The sequence below is a fragment of the Alnus glutinosa genome, chromosome 5 (assembly GCF_958979055.1).
Source record: "Alnus glutinosa chromosome 5, dhAlnGlut1.1, whole genome shotgun sequence".
NCBI lineage: Eukaryota > Viridiplantae > Streptophyta > Magnoliopsida > Fagales > Betulaceae > Alnus > Alnus glutinosa.
The window spans coordinates 4,380,939-4,399,395 of NC_084890.1; the positions used below are offsets into that span (position 1 = coordinate 4,380,939).

General features: G+C 35.6%; 2 protein-coding genes across 2 annotated transcripts; both read left to right on the plus strand.

Annotated features, from left to right (window-relative positions):
* Positions 1-1,147: 1,147 nt before the first annotated feature.
* LOC133868835 (uncharacterized) lies at positions 1,148-17,366 on the plus strand. Its single transcript, XM_062305853.1, has 18 exons — positions 1,148-1,937; positions 2,230-2,349; positions 2,650-2,771; positions 2,906-3,116; positions 3,229-3,466; positions 3,642-3,792; positions 3,865-4,172; positions 5,416-5,504; positions 5,566-5,661; positions 5,748-6,142; positions 6,576-6,603; positions 6,665-6,912; positions 7,028-7,150; positions 15,213-15,518; positions 15,612-15,822; positions 15,959-16,196; positions 16,523-16,673; positions 16,774-17,366. The coding sequence occupies exons 1-18, from the start codon at positions 1,148-1,150 to the stop codon at positions 17,074-17,076; spliced, it is 4,128 nt and encodes a 1,375-aa protein (XP_062161837.1). The 3' UTR covers positions 17,077-17,366.
* LOC133868033 (cysteine-rich receptor-like protein kinase 29) lies at positions 6,801-7,542 on the plus strand. Its single transcript, XM_062304831.1, has 2 exons — positions 6,801-6,926; positions 7,028-7,542. Exons 1-2 carry the CDS (start codon positions 6,834-6,836, stop codon positions 7,187-7,189), a joined length of 255 nt encoding a protein of 84 aa, XP_062160815.1. The 5' UTR covers positions 6,801-6,833; the 3' UTR covers positions 7,190-7,542.
* Positions 17,367-18,457: the final 1,091 nt, after the last annotated feature.

The window sequence follows — 18,457 nt, forward strand, 5'->3', positions numbered from 1 at the left end:
ATATCCAATAATTAATTTTTAAAATAGAAAAAAAAAAAAAAAAAAAAAATACAAGAGAACATTTCTTCTCTGGGGGTGTGTAAAAAGTCTCAAAGATATATGGCCTGAAAGGTATATTCACAACACCCTTCAACTGTTCTACACGTTTACATGAACAATTCAATGGGAGTTAATTTGGTCGGCGAGAAAATTAAATGTCATAATGTGCATGGCCCGTTGCCAGGAAAAAACCTTTTGGTTTCGTAGTTTGTACGTTATCACTTATCTCTCAAATCTCAATCAACCTTAATTTTCTTTTGAATATTTTAGAGAGTAGACCATTAATATTCAAAGCATGTGGAACCGCTTGGTGAATGTGGACTTGGAAGTACACAGCTGCGTTGAAAATGGGGGTGGGAGTAGTTATCCGAGATGAAGCAGGTCGTGTAGCTGCAGCAAAGGCGAGAAATGGGGGCAAGCGGCCGGGTCATCTTGGAGGGCGATGCTCACGGGGTGGTTTTTGCTTTGCGTGCAACGGCTTTTTGCAATCGGGTGTACGGACAATTAATTGAAGATATCAAAGAATCTCTCTCATTTTTCCTCAGTGGAGGTGGTGTATGTCTGTCGAGAGTCTAATAAGCGTGCTCATGTATTCGTAAAATGTGCTATTTCTCAACTGTTGAACAACACTTGGGTGGGGGAGTGCCCTTCTTTCATCAAAAGTGTTGTAGCAGCAGAGGGTAGTCTTCCTGAGTGAGCAATGGAGGGACGGAGCTGCCACGCGTCAGTGAGTGAGATCCATTTGTTGGTGCGTGCAAGTTACATTTCGATGCGTGGATGTTCGATGGAGGAGCAGTTGGTGTCGGCGAAGGCGAAAGGCAGGGCCAGCTCTACATAAGAAAATATATATTAAGCGGTCGTCAAAGCCCCCAATTTAATAAGGCCCCGATTCATTTCACCATTACTTTTTTGCTTTTCCCTTGATACCCTTCTAAAGTCGCTTGATTGACTTCGTCGTCAAGCAGACCTTGTCCTAATGGCAAATGTGTGCATCTTCCTATGCTTTGAACTTTGTACGAACACAAACTTGATTGCAGTAAACCATTTCCGTTTGCCATAAATCTTCAAGGCTTAAATCGATCTGTGCATATTACAGACGCAAAAGGAAATGGTTTCTTCTAGACTACTTCTTTTCCTGTCTCCAATTTTCATATTAGTTGCTCTAGCCACTACCCAGCCAAGCTTCATATACTATGCCTGTTCAAACGTTCAGGGTAATTATACCACAAAGAGTACCTACAAGGCGAACCTCAACCACGTCCTCTCATCCATCACCTCCAACACCGATATTGACAATGGGTTTTACACTAATGCCTCTGACGGCCAAGAACCTGACAAAGTTTATGCAATTGGACTTTGTCGAGGAGATCTTAAGCAAGATGTTTGCCGTAGTTGCCTCAATGACTCTACAGTTGCTCTCACACAGCTTTGTCCCAATCAGAAGGCGGCAATAGGATGGTATGACAATTGCTCGTTGCGCTTCTCAAACACCCCCATATTGTGCATCGAGACCGAAAATCCTAATTTTACAGTTTGGAACTCAAAGAATGTATCGGACGTTGATGGGTACGGTGAGGCGCTTAGGACCCTGCTAGATACCAAGATAAGTGAAGCTGCATCGGGTGTTTCTCGCAAGTTTGCGACGGGAACCTCGCCCGCCCCGGACTTTAGCAAAATACATGTGCTTGTGCAATGTACTCCTGATTTATCCCACCAAGAATGCAGTAAATGTTTACAAATGATTTCTGCTCAAATTCCAGTCTGTTGTGTTGGGCAGGACGGTGCTAGATATTATACACCCAGCTGTAATTTTAGGTACGAGAGCTACCCTTTCTTTGACCTCACCGCTGCTCAATTGTCACCGCCTGTGCAAGTACTCTATCCGCCGCCGATGAAAGGTACGCCAATTCTGCTAGGACAAAAATTTCTTTCAAAGGTTACTCCAATGGAGTTTACAAAATTATCATGTCTTGTTTGAACAAATGGGAAACTTCTCTCGTGCTATTAAAAAAATTATGTATTTTTCACATGTTAAGGAATACATGACAATTTTATAAGTTGAGTTGGTAGAAAACTCTATCCCTTCTCATATACTCCACTTCCCACGAATGTCGGATATTTTCTTAATTGGGCTGAGACATATGTTCAGCAGTTGACATGCCTTGAATGACCTGCTTTTGATTTTCACAGGAAAGGAGAGAAACACTGGAACTGCTATCATCATTGCTGTTCCGACTGTTATTGTGATGCTACTTATTGTCATTGTTTTCATCTTTCTAAGAATGAGGAAGCCAAGGGATAATTTTGAGAGTAAGTTCAAAATTAGTTCAAGTGTTGTATGCTTTTCCATGGAGTAAACAAAAAAACTCTTTCAGAGCAAATAATTTTCTGAAAATATTTACATCTAGTTTGAGTTAAATCTTGGCTAATAATTGCAAATCTCTCTGTAAAATGGGATCATGTTTCATGCTGCAAAGATTATGAGATTAGCCCTTCTCTATACGTAATCACTAACCCATTTCAAGCTCCTCTGTTTCAGTGTGTTACTCTTACTTAAACAATGCACTTTAACTATTTGAATATGTATTAACTTGATCCTCTTCTCTGAAGCTGCGGATGAAATAACAAGTGTTGAATCTGTGCAATTCGATTTCGGCACTATCAGAGCTGCCACAGACAACTTTTCTGACGCAAACAAACTTGGGAAAGGTGGATTTGGGCCAGTTTACAGGGTAGGAAAAAAAAAAGAAAAAAAAAGAATCATCAATCAATTATCTGTCAAAGTTTATCAAACAAATATATTTAGTTATTTGAAGTTTACTTCCAATGTTTTACTTATGTTTTTGCCAATCTCACATGTATTCAGGGTAGGCTTTCAAACGGACAAGAGATAGCTGTGAAAAGACTATCAAGAAACTCTGGACAAGGAGATGTTGAATTTAAGAATGAGGTCCTACTAGTGGCCAAGCTCCAACACCGGAATTTAGTTAGGCTCCTTGGATTCTGCTTGGAAGGAAATGAAAGACTTCTTATCTATGAGTTTGTGCCTAACACAAGCCTTGATCACTACATATTTGGTACTGCACTCATTTTCTACTCCTACGTTATGATCAAAATCCTTTCATTTGGGTACCAAAAAAGAGAGAATTTTAAATGTCTGACTGAAAATATGATTTCATGAACATGCAGATCCCATGAAGCGTGCGGACTTAGATTGGGGAAAGCGGTATAAAATTATAGGTGGCGTTACTCGAGGTCTTTTATACCTTCACGAGGATTCGCGACTTCGAATTATTCATCGCGACCTCAAAACTGGCAACATTCTATTAGATGCAAAAATGAATCCTAAAATTTCAGATTTTGGTTTGGCAAGATTATTTGTATCAGATCAAACTGAAGGCAGTACAAATAGAATTGTGGGGACCTAGTAAGTGTCTATATATATATATATAGTTTTCTTCGTTAATAATTGATGTAAATAGGAAATTTGCATCGGATTAATATGGCCTTAGAAAAGATTGAAATTAAATGATTTTAACATGGTCATTAGCAACTCTGTTACCATTCAAACTGAAGCAAAGTTTATTGATATTGATACACAGTGGATATATGGCTCCAGAATATGCAATGTTTGGGCAATTCTCGACAAAGTCAGATGTCTTCAGCTTTGGTATCCTAATTCTGGAGATTATAAGTGGTCAAAAAACTACTAGTTTTCGGGACGCAGAAAACATGGAGTACCTTCTTAGCTATGTATGTATATCAATCGGTACCTTCTTAGCTATGTATACAGCCTTTTGTTTACGCATTGATATATTTATGCAGGCATGGAGAAATTGGAAGGAGGGGACAACTTCAAATCTAATGGATCCCATGTTAATGAAGGCTGGTTCAATGGCTGAAATGATGAGATGCATTCACATCGGTCTGCTATGTGTTCAACAAAATGCAGCTGACAGACCAGACATGGCTTCAGTGGTTCTCATGCTTAATAGCAATTCTGTCGCTCTCCCTGTACCTACACAACCTGCAAGTTTTATGCAGAGCAATGGTCACTCAGCCACACCACTGCAACCGGACGTCAATTGCGGGGGAACTAATCACGAGGTTTCAATTAGCGAGTTGTATCCTAGGTAGTGTTTTGTGAAATGAGGCTGTAATAAGCATGTCAATATATAAATTTAACTTGCCATGATTCATCCGATGCCCCAAGATCAAGGGAACTTACACGTTATGCGCTTATCAGGGGACAAAAATTAGGATGCTTCTCGAGAACCCTTTGGACACAGTGCCTAAAAAACCGATGGAGCCCAACCATACCGCCTACGCAGAGGACAAAATCCTTCCAGCCCTTTAAACAAACCATAACCTCCGGTCCTCCGCACTGTCGCACCCCACAACCCCGAAACAAACCATCACGATTCCATATCGCCATTCCTCCCATGGCTCTGATAGTCGAAGCCTCGCCGTTGGGTACTCAAATCAATGCCATCTCATACACATGGCCCAAAAAAAAGCCACAAATCACGTGTTATTATCGTTCCACGGTGACGCACAACACCACCGACTTTCTAGTTAGGAAGCAGCCTTTTGACTACTCAAAGGTTGCACAAGATGAATGTAGAAATCGAGCTCTTCCACGCAGCAAGAGGAATTGTGTGAAATTCCCTGTGGATTTGCTTAGTCAAATTCCATGTGGATTTGAGTTCTAGAGTTAGCAAAGGAGTAATGCTACTCTTGACACGCATTTATCACTCATTTTAATTTTTCTTTTAACACCAGCGCTGGTGTAAAATGTGTAAATTAAACTTGTAAAGACTCTAAAGAGTAGCATTACACTTAACAAAAATGGTGATCCCGGCCACTGATATCGATTAGGCCTCTATCCCATGTGATGATGTACATAACTAAAAAAATATGTAAATAAAACTCGTGACACAAATGTCAAAACTTCGTGTTTGGCATGGCAATGAGTCAATGACATACCATAAGATCGAGTATGGAAGCACTTTAAAATATCAATAGGTCCATCGATTAGTGAAACACAAAAAAAGTAAAATGTAAAGAAAATTCAATTGTACCGTGTCCCTGCCAACTTCGCTTAGAAGTGGTTTCCACGGCCAAAAGCCACGTTCTTCTTGTCCAAAATAAAAATGGAAGTTTTTCAGACTAGGAAATTTCGGCACCATGCACTTTGGTGCTTGAAAATTGGAATATTGAACATAGAAGCAGTTCAAGATTCCGGCCGCTTTGGGAAATTTCACCGAAAAAGTCCATCATTCCTTTACCCCGTAAAAAGTACTAGAAGATCATATTGTTCAAGACTAGTTTTCTTTTTCTGCTTCATTCTCTTATATCCTGTTACTCAACTTATAGCTCTCACATTTGCCCTGCAAGACCCTTACAAGGGCAAACCTCAACAGCCTCCTGGCCTCCATGTCTTCCAACACAGAAATCGATTACGGGTTTTACAATTTCTCTGCCGGAGAAAACTCTGACAAAGTAAACGTGATTACCCTTTTGCAGAGGAGACATTTTTCCTGACGAATGCCGCATTTGTGTCAATGCATCGAGTAACAATCTCTTACAGTATTGTCCAAACCAGAAGGAGGCAATCATATGGTACGAAAAATGCATGGTGTGATATTCGAACAAACTCATATTTGGTGTTACGGAAGATAACCCTTTACTTGCCTATTTCAACATAGCGAACGTGTCAGACGTAGAAGGGTTCAACCAGGTGCTAAGACCCCTGTTAGATACGCTAAGAAACAACGCTGCATCAGGAAGTTCTACTCGCAAGTTTGCTGTGGGAAGGGCGGCTACCCCTGGCTTCCAAACAATACGTGCCCTTTTGATGTGCACTCCTAATTTGGACGAGTTGGAATGCAGCAACTTCCTAAGGCGGGCTGTGGGATATATTCCACAATGTTGTAATGGAAAGCAGGGCGGGAGATATATAGCACCCAGCTGTGATTTAAGGTACGAGGTATACAGTTTCTACGACCTTGCAGCTGGGGCACCACCGCCATCCCCACTGCCATCGCCACCAACATCCCTCTCATTAGTACCACCGCTTCCACCTATAAAAGATAGTGTTAAAGTATTGATTAAATAATTAAATTTAGTACTTTCTATCGGTTTAAGCTTTTGGGTTGACCGATGATTTAAGAGGTAATATGGAAGGAAGGAACAACTTCCTTGGAAGTTGTCTTATTTGTTTAATAACTTGCCAATAAATCAGTTCTATATGTCCCCTGCTTTTACCAATATTTAATATCCATGTTATGTGATATATCTTTGATGGTAAAATAGGTAGATTCTTTTGTTCTTTTGTTCTTTTTTTTTTTTTTTTAGTGATTACTTGTAATTATGATAACTTTTTATCGGTATCCATTGGATGAATGTTCTAATAAAAGCAGAGTCCTGGTGTTTGCAGGAAAGGAAAGTGACTCATCTCAAACTGCAGTCATTATATATGTTCCTACTGTTGCTTCTATTTTACTAATCATTTGTATCTACATCTTCTATTTAAGAGTGAGCAGGCCAGGGAGAGAGATGAAAGTAAGTTAAAAATTGGTTTATCTTTCCTTGTTGCTAATGAAAGATATGAGTTTTCTGTTAGAATATGACATAATGAAGAAGATATTAAAAGTCAGTTCTGTCGAGCCCCTTGTTGATGGACATAATAGCAATTGCATTACTCTTCTTCGGGCAATGCACGAATCTAATTCAGATGTATTGACTTGCTCCTATGAAGCAGTGGATGAAATCAGTAGCGGCAGCGCTGAATCATGGCAATTCGACTTTGCACGATTAAAGTTGCTAACGAGAACATTTCTACTGCAAATAAGCTTGGAGAAGGTGGATTTGGTGCTGTTTACAAGGTGATGTGACATCATCCAGTGGAAAAGCATATCATCTTTAATATATAAGATGTTATATCTAAAATTAATATGCCAAACAATGAGATATTTGAATTTTTCAGGGTAGATTTCCAAATGGACAAGAAATAGCTGGGAAAATGTTATCTAGGGAATCCGGACAAGAAAAACAAGAACTTAAGAATGAAGTCCTATTAGTGGCTATGCTTCTTCAGCACCGAAATCTGGTAATTAAAGCTCTCAGGATTTTGCTTGGAAGGAAGTGAGAGGCTTTTAGTCTATGATTTTGTGCCTAATGCAAGCATTGATCACTTCATATTTGGTATGGTTACATTTATTTGCTTAATAAAATAACATGCTTGTGTGAATATGTAGATCGAATCAAGCGTGCCCAATTGAGTTGGGATATGCGCTACAAAATTATAGAGGGAATTGCTCAAGGACTTCTTTACCTTCATGAAGATTCTCAACTTCGTATTATTCTTTGGGATGTCAAAGCTAGCAATATTCTGTTATATGCAAATATGAATCCTAAGATTTCAGATTTTGGCACAGCAAGATTGTTAAATCAAACTCAAGGCAATAGGAGGAAAATTATTGGGACCTATTAAGTATATTAACATAGGCTAAAACCTCAGTACACAACACTTCTATCTTATCTTTTTGATATAACATTGTCAACCAGCCTTGGATAAGCCATTTGTTATAAAAAAAAAAAAAAATGGTCCAAAAACTGAATGAAAGTGTCATATCAAGAAAGTGAGATAAAAATGTGGTCTATAACATTACTCATAAAGAAATATTACGAGTCATTTGTGTTATAGAAACAATATGGAAAAGTCTTCAAAAATACTTTTAGCCCTCCGCCATAAATAAGATGAAAATTCAATGAATTTACCCATATGAAAAGGCTATGTTAGAATTAAAATTAGACTAGCTATTATTATTGATGTTCACATGCATTGGATACGTGGCTCCGGAGTATGCAATGTGTGGGTACTTTTCAGTAAAGTTCGATGTCTTTAGTTTTGGTGTTCTAGTTTTGGAGATAAAAATTGGGCAAAAAAAAAACAGTTCTTTTGCTAAAGGAGAAAATGTTGAAGGCCTTCTAAGTTCTAAGCTATCTAAGCGTAATTATTTTTGTCTACATTTCTTTTCGGCTTCAAATTGTGACTAGTGATGCAGATGATATTGCCAAAGTAAAGGAGCATGTTTCTTCGATAAATTATGTCTGGCCATTTAAATTATCTTTGCAGAATTGGAGGCATGGAAAAATTGGAGGGAGGGCCGGGACAGTTTCTGTTAAAGTCTATTGGCCCTTATTCTTTCACAAAATGCACCTTAAGGGGAGAGGTTTGCTCAAGGCTTATAAAGCCCACAACCCAGGTATACCTTCGCAATGTGAGACTCTTAACAGTTTCAAATCTTGTACATCGAACATTGAGGGCCAATTCAACAACTCAAATAATGAGATACATCCACATTGTTTTACTATGCGTTCAAGCAAAAGTTGCTAAGAGACCAACAATGGCTTCAGTCCGTCTCATGCTCAGTAGCCGTTCCATCACTCTATCTGTACCAACAAAATCATTGTTTCTCATGTACGCAGCACTAGACCAGACATGTCAACCCAACCGAAAAATAGGTTAGAGGTTATAGAGTCAGATCCATGCCGTAGCAGCTTTGTCCAAGCCTCAGTAAATGAGGCTTCAATTATTGAGCTATATCCTCGCTAGGATTTGAAGACTGAAGAACACTAGCAACAAATTCCATACAATCTCTTTCATTCTTTAAATATAGGAAAAATCTAAAAAATAACCAGAAAAAGTTATCTGCAGCAGCTTCCTTATTGCTTCCTTAAACAATGGGAATGTCAGTGGATAACACTTTAGCTTCCCTATACATTATTTTAACATAAAATATATCTCTCCTCTTTCATCTTTTTTGTCTTTAATTGGAGATTGTGTTGAAATTTTGTAAAAAATGTAATAGTAGGTAAGGAACTTGTATTTTGTAAAAAAATAATATTTTAATGATATAGAGAAAGATAAAAGAATGTATTGTAAAGTGTATTTAGATAGAAAATCAAAAAAATAATTTTATTCCTTAAATTTAAAAAAAAAAATTGAAAGAAAGTTGCTGCAGGTGCTACGAGGGAAGAAATGTTTTACCATTTTTGTTTTGAAATACAATACTACCAACCCTTTGTTTTTCTTTTTAAGCGTTTTCTTTTTTGAATGATATTGGGTTATATTATTCAATTCAGTAAGGATTTTTTTTTTTTTTAATCAATTTCAACTTCAGTTCCCTTTCACCTGAATCACCTCTATCTTCCCAAAACCATCTCTCTCTCTCTCTCTCCCTTCACCCCCCCTCCCCCCTGTTTTCTTTGCCCATTCCACATGCACCAAAACCCTCCCTCTCAAACCCCACCAGTCACCGCCGAGGCGCCGACCCAGCTAACCAAAATTACAAAACACCAATTTTTCAAACAGAGAGAGAAGAGGTCCCTGATGACGAGGATGAAGGTCCACAGGTGAGGATGATACTTGGTGTACGGCCAACAGCCCAAAAGATTCAGCACAAACTGGGATGCTCGTTGAGCCTAATGGACCCATCAACACGACCTTACGAACGGCACAAGGAAGGCAAAGCAGGGAACCCGATTCATCATTTCTTGCGGGCGTACGTTCTTGATCTAAGGCTTTGATGTGATCAACTGAATCTTTAGTTGGCGCCGTCAGTGGGAACTGATTAGTGATCTCCTAGACAAAAAATCTTATGCCGAACACAAGATCAATGACTACTAGAAGAAACGATGAATAATTTATAGTTGATTCAATTGAACCAATAAAATGAAGTATCCATGCGCCCACACAAAATTGGATCCAAAACTATTCCTAAAAGGCCGCTAAACTAGATTTGGATGAGATAGAATGGAATAAAAACAAAGACAAAGGAAACGCATAACCTCATGATAAGGCTTCCAAACAGATATGTTGACTTTTAAGTCGGTCCTAATTTTCAAAGTTCAAAGTATTTTTTGAGCACTTAGCTTGTAATTACATTTAAGAGTATTATTGGTGGATGAAAAGGTTTGTGGTGAGACTTAGAGGATTCTCAATAGTTTTTCAATCATTTTTTTTTAAATATAAGGAACAAAACTATTTCTTACTTCTCTATCAAAAAATACTCCACAGTAGCTTCCTTTTATTTTTCTCTCTGTATTATTAAAATATTATTTTTTTACTTTTACTTTAATTAAAAGTAGGAAAAAGAAGATAAAGTAGGAAAGAGATAATATATTTTTTACCTTTACTTTAATTAAAAATAGGAACGAGAAATAAAATAGGAGAGATAATATATTTTATGAATAAACAATTGAATGGGAAGTAAATAGTGTTTCGCAATGCATTAGAAATTACTATTTACTTCTCAGGAAAATAAAAGTTTTAAAAAAACTGCTGCGAATGAGTTTTTGTAACTTGTTTGAAATTTTTCTTAAAACCTAAAGAATAGATTCCTTTAAAGAAGTTGCTATGAATAATGTTGAGAAATGCTAGAGCATCTCTTTGTGTTCTCATGGTGTTCTTCTGGAATAGCATAGATGTAATTTTTTTGATTTAAAAATTACATCTATGCCATCTAAAAGGACATAAATATAATTTTTTAATTATATCTATGACATTGTAGGAGAACACCCGGAGATGTTCTAACATTTTTCAATAATGTTAATGGATCGAAATTCAAGTTAAGGTTGATGATATGGTTTTCATCGAGTGAAGTCACAATCGTGGGACCCATTCCTAGTTACTCTCTTCTTTAGTTTTGTTTGCACTCGACTACCTTTTTTTTTTTTTTTTTTTAATAGATATTTGCACTCGACTTTGGGTCATTTAAAAAGGACAGACTCTCGCTTTTGAAGTATAGAGAGAAAGAGAAAGAGAAAGAGTAGCACCAATTTTTTTTTTTTTTTTCTTCAGTTTTGGGCCGGGTTAGTCAGCCACAAGCCTACCTTTTTCTGTTATGTTCTTTCCTTTATAAAATAATTTCTTTTGTGTGAGATTAAGATTTTGGTGTATTAAAATTTTAGGTTTTGAGCGGTAGTTTGAGAAAGCCCGACGATTGAGAAAGCCCAATACCACGTTAGGACCAAGTCTGGTAGCCAAGCCCACATTAGGTCAATGACAAAAAGCTAGATGCACTCCCATCTTTTGAAATGTACCACAAGCTATCATCTCCATAGATTAGGGTTTTAGGCACTCCCCTTTATATCTCATGTACTATCACACGGTCCACACCCAAGAGGGGCTCTCTTAATTACTATTATTTTACAAATTTTACTTTCTCAGCTAGGATTTAGACTGACTTGGGCATCAAAGTGATTTCAATCTTTAGACCAGCAAGCCTTCTGATGACCATTTCTTTTTTTTATAGGCAAAGCTCCTTCTTGAAAGATGACTCGGTCAATGTAGATGTTTCTTGCATGAACAAATGATGTTTTATTTTTGATATAAAAATTCTTTACCATTTTTTTAAAAAAATTATATTGTATAGTTTTTTTTTAAAAAAAAAATTTCAAATGAAATAATCAGACTTTATCACATCCTTTTCATGGGTAAAGTACAAACATATATATATATATAGGTGGCAGACTATTACTTACGTGTAATCAAGTCAGATATTTACTAATTTATTGTTTTGGATAAGGAGAAAATTCTTCCATGCATGACCTCAGATCGATCGAGTAGTAAAAAACGTATTACAGCATTATTAAAGCTGAAAAAACGTATTTAATTCCCTCAATTCTCCGTTTCTTCCCGTACGTTTATTCAGTACTCATCGCGTTTCCGTGTGATTTCCTCTTCAAAACTAATGGCTCCGCCACCCAGGGAGTCCTCCTGCTCCAGTGCTCCCCATGTTTCTTTTAGCTTAAAAAATATAAAAGTGCATCGTCACATGCATAGCCATCGTGTACGCTTTAGACTCAAAAAGTTTCTAAGTCAATGAAGCCGGAAGCATGTGTCTAAACGTACACAACAACGTGTTCGAAACACAAAAAGGGTCAAACTTGACGGGTCATTATTGAAAGAGGAAGGATATAAAAGTAGCAAAAAAAGTAGATAAAACCACTTTAATTAGTTTATTCAAAAAGGAAAGCATTATTTGAAAGGATAAAAGACTCTCTAGCTGATTAACATTAAATTAATTTTTAACAATTTGAATATCTTCCAAAGGCTAGAAAGATAGTCTGCACTTCGATTCCGTTTGTGGGACATTAATTAACCAATCGAAATGGCCAATAGGCAAGCTGGCCTCTGTGGGCAGCATCGTTGGCATGATCAGTTTAGGATATGTTTGTATTTACACCAGAAGTGAAGATAGCTGACTTCATAGTCCAATCTCGCCGCTACTTCTTTTTGTGATTTTCTCCCTGCCGGTAATCATGTGCCGACGTTTTTAATCGGCTACGTATGTACTTGAAAAGGATGTCAGGAAAATATTTTGAAAAATGTTTGTTATTCTGTATATTTTTTATCCATCTTTCGTACAAAAAATTTACAAATTTATCATTGAATTTATAGGGCTATGGTGAGTTTCACATATTCATTTTCCTATATATTTCTTGTCCGGCCACTTTCCTGTATATATTTTGTTTGCCTATCTCCGTATAAGCATGCGTTTTACGCGTAGAGCTAGTTATCTTCCAATGTCAAATGCATGTTTCCCAAATGAATTCTAAGAATTTAGGCAATATAGAATTAATTGAAACCAGTATTCAATTAAACGCAGACTCTTTCATTTGTGCCTAGCCTGATCAAAAAACTTATAACTAAAAGGAAAGTAAAAAAAATAGAGATAAAGATTTATACTTGGTTCGGTGTTAGATATGACTTATGTCTACCGCTAGGAAAGAGCCCGATAGGACTACATTGTACTCTTTACCAACGGCGGTGCCGGAGATGCATGTTTCCCAAATGAATTCATATTTTACGTGTAGATTTCTCTTCCAATGTCAAATGCATGTTTCCCAAATGAACTCTATGAGTTTAAGCAACATAAAAATTAATTGAAACCATTTTTCAATTAAATGCATTTGTGGCTTAGCTTGTGCCATGCACACAAGACACATACAGAAAAAATAATTTTTTGAAAAAAATTATCTAATTTTAAGATTCGAGTTCATTTATCTAATTAACTCAAATGATAAAATCTTGATAATAATTAATTAATTAATGATTATTCTCAATTTATGAAGAAATAAAAATAATAAAAATTACTTTATATAAGGAATGAATACATTAATTGAATAGCTCGTGAAAAAGCTAGCTCAATTTTGCTCAAAAGATAAATAAATCAAGTTTGAGCATGCTATATCTAGCTCGATAATAATTAAGTTCGAGTTCAGCTCGTGTTCAAAACAAAATTAAACGAATCAAGTTTAAACATTCAATACTCGATTCGATTACAGTCTTACGGCCACACCCATGCTAAATTGAATATTAAAACTTCTTTTTTTAAAACGAGGAGAAATACTAGAAATTTACGAGTAATTAGTAATTATCCGAGAAGTACTCACTGAGATCGCTCACATAGACAAAATGATCATTGAGAAGGCAATAATCAAATTAATAAGTAATTAAATTGCCAATAATTCAATGTATGCGACGAAGAACCAACGGCGCCTACCGCACCAACTTATCCACTTGCCTTGCTTTACTACTTTAAATATATATAAAGAAAGCCAAAGTTGAATGTTTTCACATCATTTGGATTCCTTTTGGATGATAGTGGCAAGTTGCAGCATTATTAATTTACTGCTTAGCAGCGTGTACTACGTATATATAGGGGATATGCTAGATTATAATCTTCCCCATTGCAGAGAATTAATACATTGAAGGACAGTGAGAATACTGTCCTTTTTCTATGGCATCCTTATGCACCTTGTTAAGCCCACATTGCGCAGAGAGATACCTACGTGCTCCCAAAGTACTGTTATACCAATGGTAACGTACATCACTAGAAATTTATAGGTAATTATTAATTATCTGAGAAGTCACTACTGAGATCACTCAGACAAAATGATTGAGAAGGCAATAATATATCAAATTAATTAGTACTTAAATTGCCAATAATTAAACGTATCTGGCAATGAGCCAATGACGTCTGAGTAATTCTAAATATTATATAAGTACATGTTAAGTGTATAAAAAAATAAAATGACTTTTAAAATTATTATTAAGCTTGTGATTGATCAAATGGTAATTTTAAAAGCTACGTCATAATTTAATAAACACTTAATATACATTTAGAATTACTCCATGCATATCCTTTTCAAAAAAAAAAAAAAAAATTACTCCCTACCGCACCAAATTATCCACTTGCCTTGCTTTACTACTATAAATATATATAACGAAAGCCAAGTTGAATGTTTTCACATGCATTATTGGATTCCATTTGGATGATATACAAAACCATGGGCTTCTTGGAACTTGGTGGCAAGTTGCAGCATCATTTTACTCCTTAGCAGCGTGCACTGCGTATAGGGGATACGCTAGATTATAATCTTTCCCATTGCAGAGAATACATCGAAGGACAGTGAGAATGGGCTCTTCAAGAGTACTACTGTCCTTCTTTTTCTATGGCATCCTTATGCACCTTGTTAAGCCCACCATTGCGCAGCGAGATCCCTACGTGCTCTACCAGTGTTCTACCAGTAACGGTACCCGTACCTACAGGGCAAACCTCAACAGCCTCTTTTCCTCCCTCTCTTCTAAAAACCAAATCGATAATGGGTTCTACAATTTCTCCGCCGGAGACAACTCCAACAATATTCTCACTTATTACCAAACCTCCCGGTGTGCCATCTTGATTAGAACATAGCAAATAACCCAAAAAGAAAAAAAGGAGTGATTGTCATCAATTCACACGACAACTTCTCCAAGTGGGCTATTTTTTTAAATATATATTCATGCCTTCGGCTTTTCTTTGGTTTTCTTTTAGGAGGAAGGTGGGGTTGGTTTCACACCTGCTCAATTTCTGATTGTAAAACTATTTACAAATTTTGATAAATTTGAAATTCAGAATACTTTATTGAGACGGATTTATGGCTTTTGCATGGAAGAAGAGTAACTCATCTCGAACTATCATTATAGTTGTGGCGGTGGTTGTTTTTGTAGTCTCAGTAATCTGCATCTGCCTCTGTATCCATTTAAGAGTGAAAAAGCGAAGGAAGAAAGCTGAAAGTAAGTTAAAAATTAATGGGTTTCTCGTCCTATTTATACTAAGGATTTTAATTCTATAAAATATAAAAATAAACCAAATCAGACAATTAGTACTATATATATATGCTACTTAATTCATAAGTTAGTTCTACACAATATTGGGTATAAAAAAAATATTGAATTGATTTTCAAGGTACAAATTTTGCCAATGTCTAATTTAAATGTATTGACTTGTTCCTCATGTGAAGCTGTGGATGAAATAATTAGTGCTGAATCGTTGCAATTCGACTTTCCTACAATTAGAGTTGCTACAGAGAATTTTTCAGATGCAAATAAGCTTGGGCAAGGTGGATTTGGTGCTGTTTACAAGGTAATTTGATATCATATAATTATATAATATATCATTCTTTAATCTTGGATTCTTAAGGGTTACATATAATATATTCAATATGTTTTTCTTCAGGGTATGCTCTCGAATGGACAAGAAATAGCTGTGAAAAGGTTGTCTAGTGTTTCCGGACAAGGTGATCAAGAATTTAACAATGAGGTCTTGCTAATGGCTAAGCTTCAACACCGTAATTTAGTCAAGCTCTTAGGTTTTTGCTTGGAAGGAAATGAAAAGCTTCTCATCTATGAGCTCATGCCTAATGCAAGCCTCGATCACTTTCTTTTTGGTATATTTAAAATACTTCTGCTTAAATGTTGGATTCTACTCATAATGTGTTTTTATTTTAGATTGAATTTCTTGTTGAACACAATTGGATATATCTTTATTGTTCAATAGATTGATAAATTGGAATGAATATATAGATCCAATCAAACGTTTGCATCTGGATTGGGAGAAGTGTTACAAAATCATAGTAGGCATTGCTCGAGGACTTCTTTATCTTCACGAAGATTCTCAATTTCGTATTATTCATCGTGATCTCAAAACTAGCAACGTTTTATTAGATTCAGAGATGAATCCCAAAATTGCGGATTTTGGCATGGCAAGATTGTTTGTTCTAGATCAAACTCATGGAAATACGAGAAGAATCGTTGGAACTTAGTAAGTATCCTAACAAAATCAATACAAAATTAACAATTAGATTGCATGCTTCGTATTATCTGTCATATGAGTAACTTATGTTTTGTTGGAAGACAGAAAGCCTATCAAATGTCTTATTCTCCTATAACTAGCTAGAATCAATTAAGAGAATCTGCCAAAGAGTAATGTTATTCTTCACATTAATTTCAAACCAGCTGACTTGGTTTGATTTAAATGGTTTTTATTTTGTTTATCTTAAGTAGCTAAACATGAAAAACCAATTAAAAATTTTGTAAAATATCTATTGACATTCAAATAACAATGCTATTACTGATGTTCTCATGCAGTGGATATATGGCTCCAGATTACGCAATGCATAAACACTTTTCAATAAAATCTGATGTCTTTAGCTTCGGTGTATTAGTTCTAGAGATTGTGTCTGGGCAGAAAAATAGTTATTTCCGTATAGGGGAAAATTTAGAAGATCTTCTTAGCTATGTAAGTATGCTTAATTATCTTTGGGTAAATCTTCCTTTTGCCAATAATTGTGGCAAAATTAATAGTGATATTATATCTTGCCCATGTAAATCTCTTGCAGGCATGGCGAAATTGGAGGGAAGGCACATCATCAAATCTTATCGATCCCACCTTGAGAGCTATTTCAACATCTGAAATAATGCGATGCATCCATATAGGATTGCTATGCGTTCAAGAAAATGTAGGTGATAGACCAACCATGGCTTCCATCGTTCTCATGCTTAATAGTCATTCTATCACTTTATTGGTGCCCTCACGGCCTGCATATTTTATGCACACCACCGTTGAATCAGACATGTCATCAGACAAATCATTCCAAGCCTCAACAAATGAGGCTTCAATCAGTGAGTTATATCCTCGCTAGTGCTTAATGGAAGTAAAAAGAATTCTTCGTTCAAGTCTTTCGGAAATTCACTTGAGGTCCATTCAGCTTAAAGGGCTATGCAACAGGAGTTGAGTGTATTGGATTTCAGGCCTGGACCCATGAGTCTATTCGATTGCCATTCACCATTACCTATACTGCCTATAACCCGTGCTATGGGTGATTTTTTCATAAAAAGTATATGCACTCATGTATGAAATTGTTGGAAAGTTTTTGTCTATTTAACAATTTTAGCCACTTTAAAGTCATTCAAAATGTTAAATTTTGGTCATCAGAGAGATAATATTCTTATTTTTAATGCACTGTTTAACAATTTTTCTTTAGTGTTAATGCTTATTATTGTCATTTAAATATTTGAGCTTAAGAAGGTTCCTTTATGAAGTTTTATGTTTAACTATTCATCTTCTAATTGTCACACATCTTTTCAATGACTACATTATACTTATTTCAAAAAGCTTTTGTCAAAACCTCTGAGCAAAGAATAGCAAAAGATATTAATAATAATAATGAAAAATAAACAAATAAAGAAAGAACATAAATGTACGTTATAAAAGAATTCATTAAATTTCAAACAATTTTTTATTTATGCCCTATGGTGGCGCGCCGTTGGGTAGATCGAATTAAACGACAAAAAAAGCATTAGATACTACTTGTCACAGATTAAAATTATTTTATATAGATCAAATTTTGGTTCTCTTTCAATCTATTTTTTAATAACATTTGTTAATGAATTTTTTTCACGGCTATTTTGTGTACCAAAGTATGAAATGGTTAGAAAGTTTTGGCCTATTTAACAAATTTAGCAACCCTAAAATCATTTGAAATCTTTAATTTTGGTTATTGGGGAGATAATATTATTATTTTTATTGCACTTTTTAATTAACAATTTTTTTTAATTAGTGCTCACGCTTATTATTGTTATTGGAATATTTGGGGTTAGAAATGTTCTTTTAACTTTCAATTTAACTATTATCCTTTCAATTTTCATGATGAAAAAAATAAAACCCTAAAGTCTAAGACAAAAAAAAATTCATTAGTCTCATTCATTCTTAATGGTAAAGATATAACTTCGGTTGTATAGTTCATTTTCATGTTCAATAATTAGAAATTATATATCATGCCAATATTTTTGTATAAAATTACATTTCCATGCTCAATAATTGAATGTTTTGACAATTAAACCGTTTACGCGAGTTGTGTAGGATTAAGTCAATTCAACGAGGCTTGTTTATTAAATGGGTTATATTAGTTGGAATCATCTGCCTATTTAAATATGGTGTATCAAAATTGGGAGAACTTATTTATTTAATTAAATAAATGGAGTTGGAGTAAATTTATACAGTATTATACTCATATTTTAAGA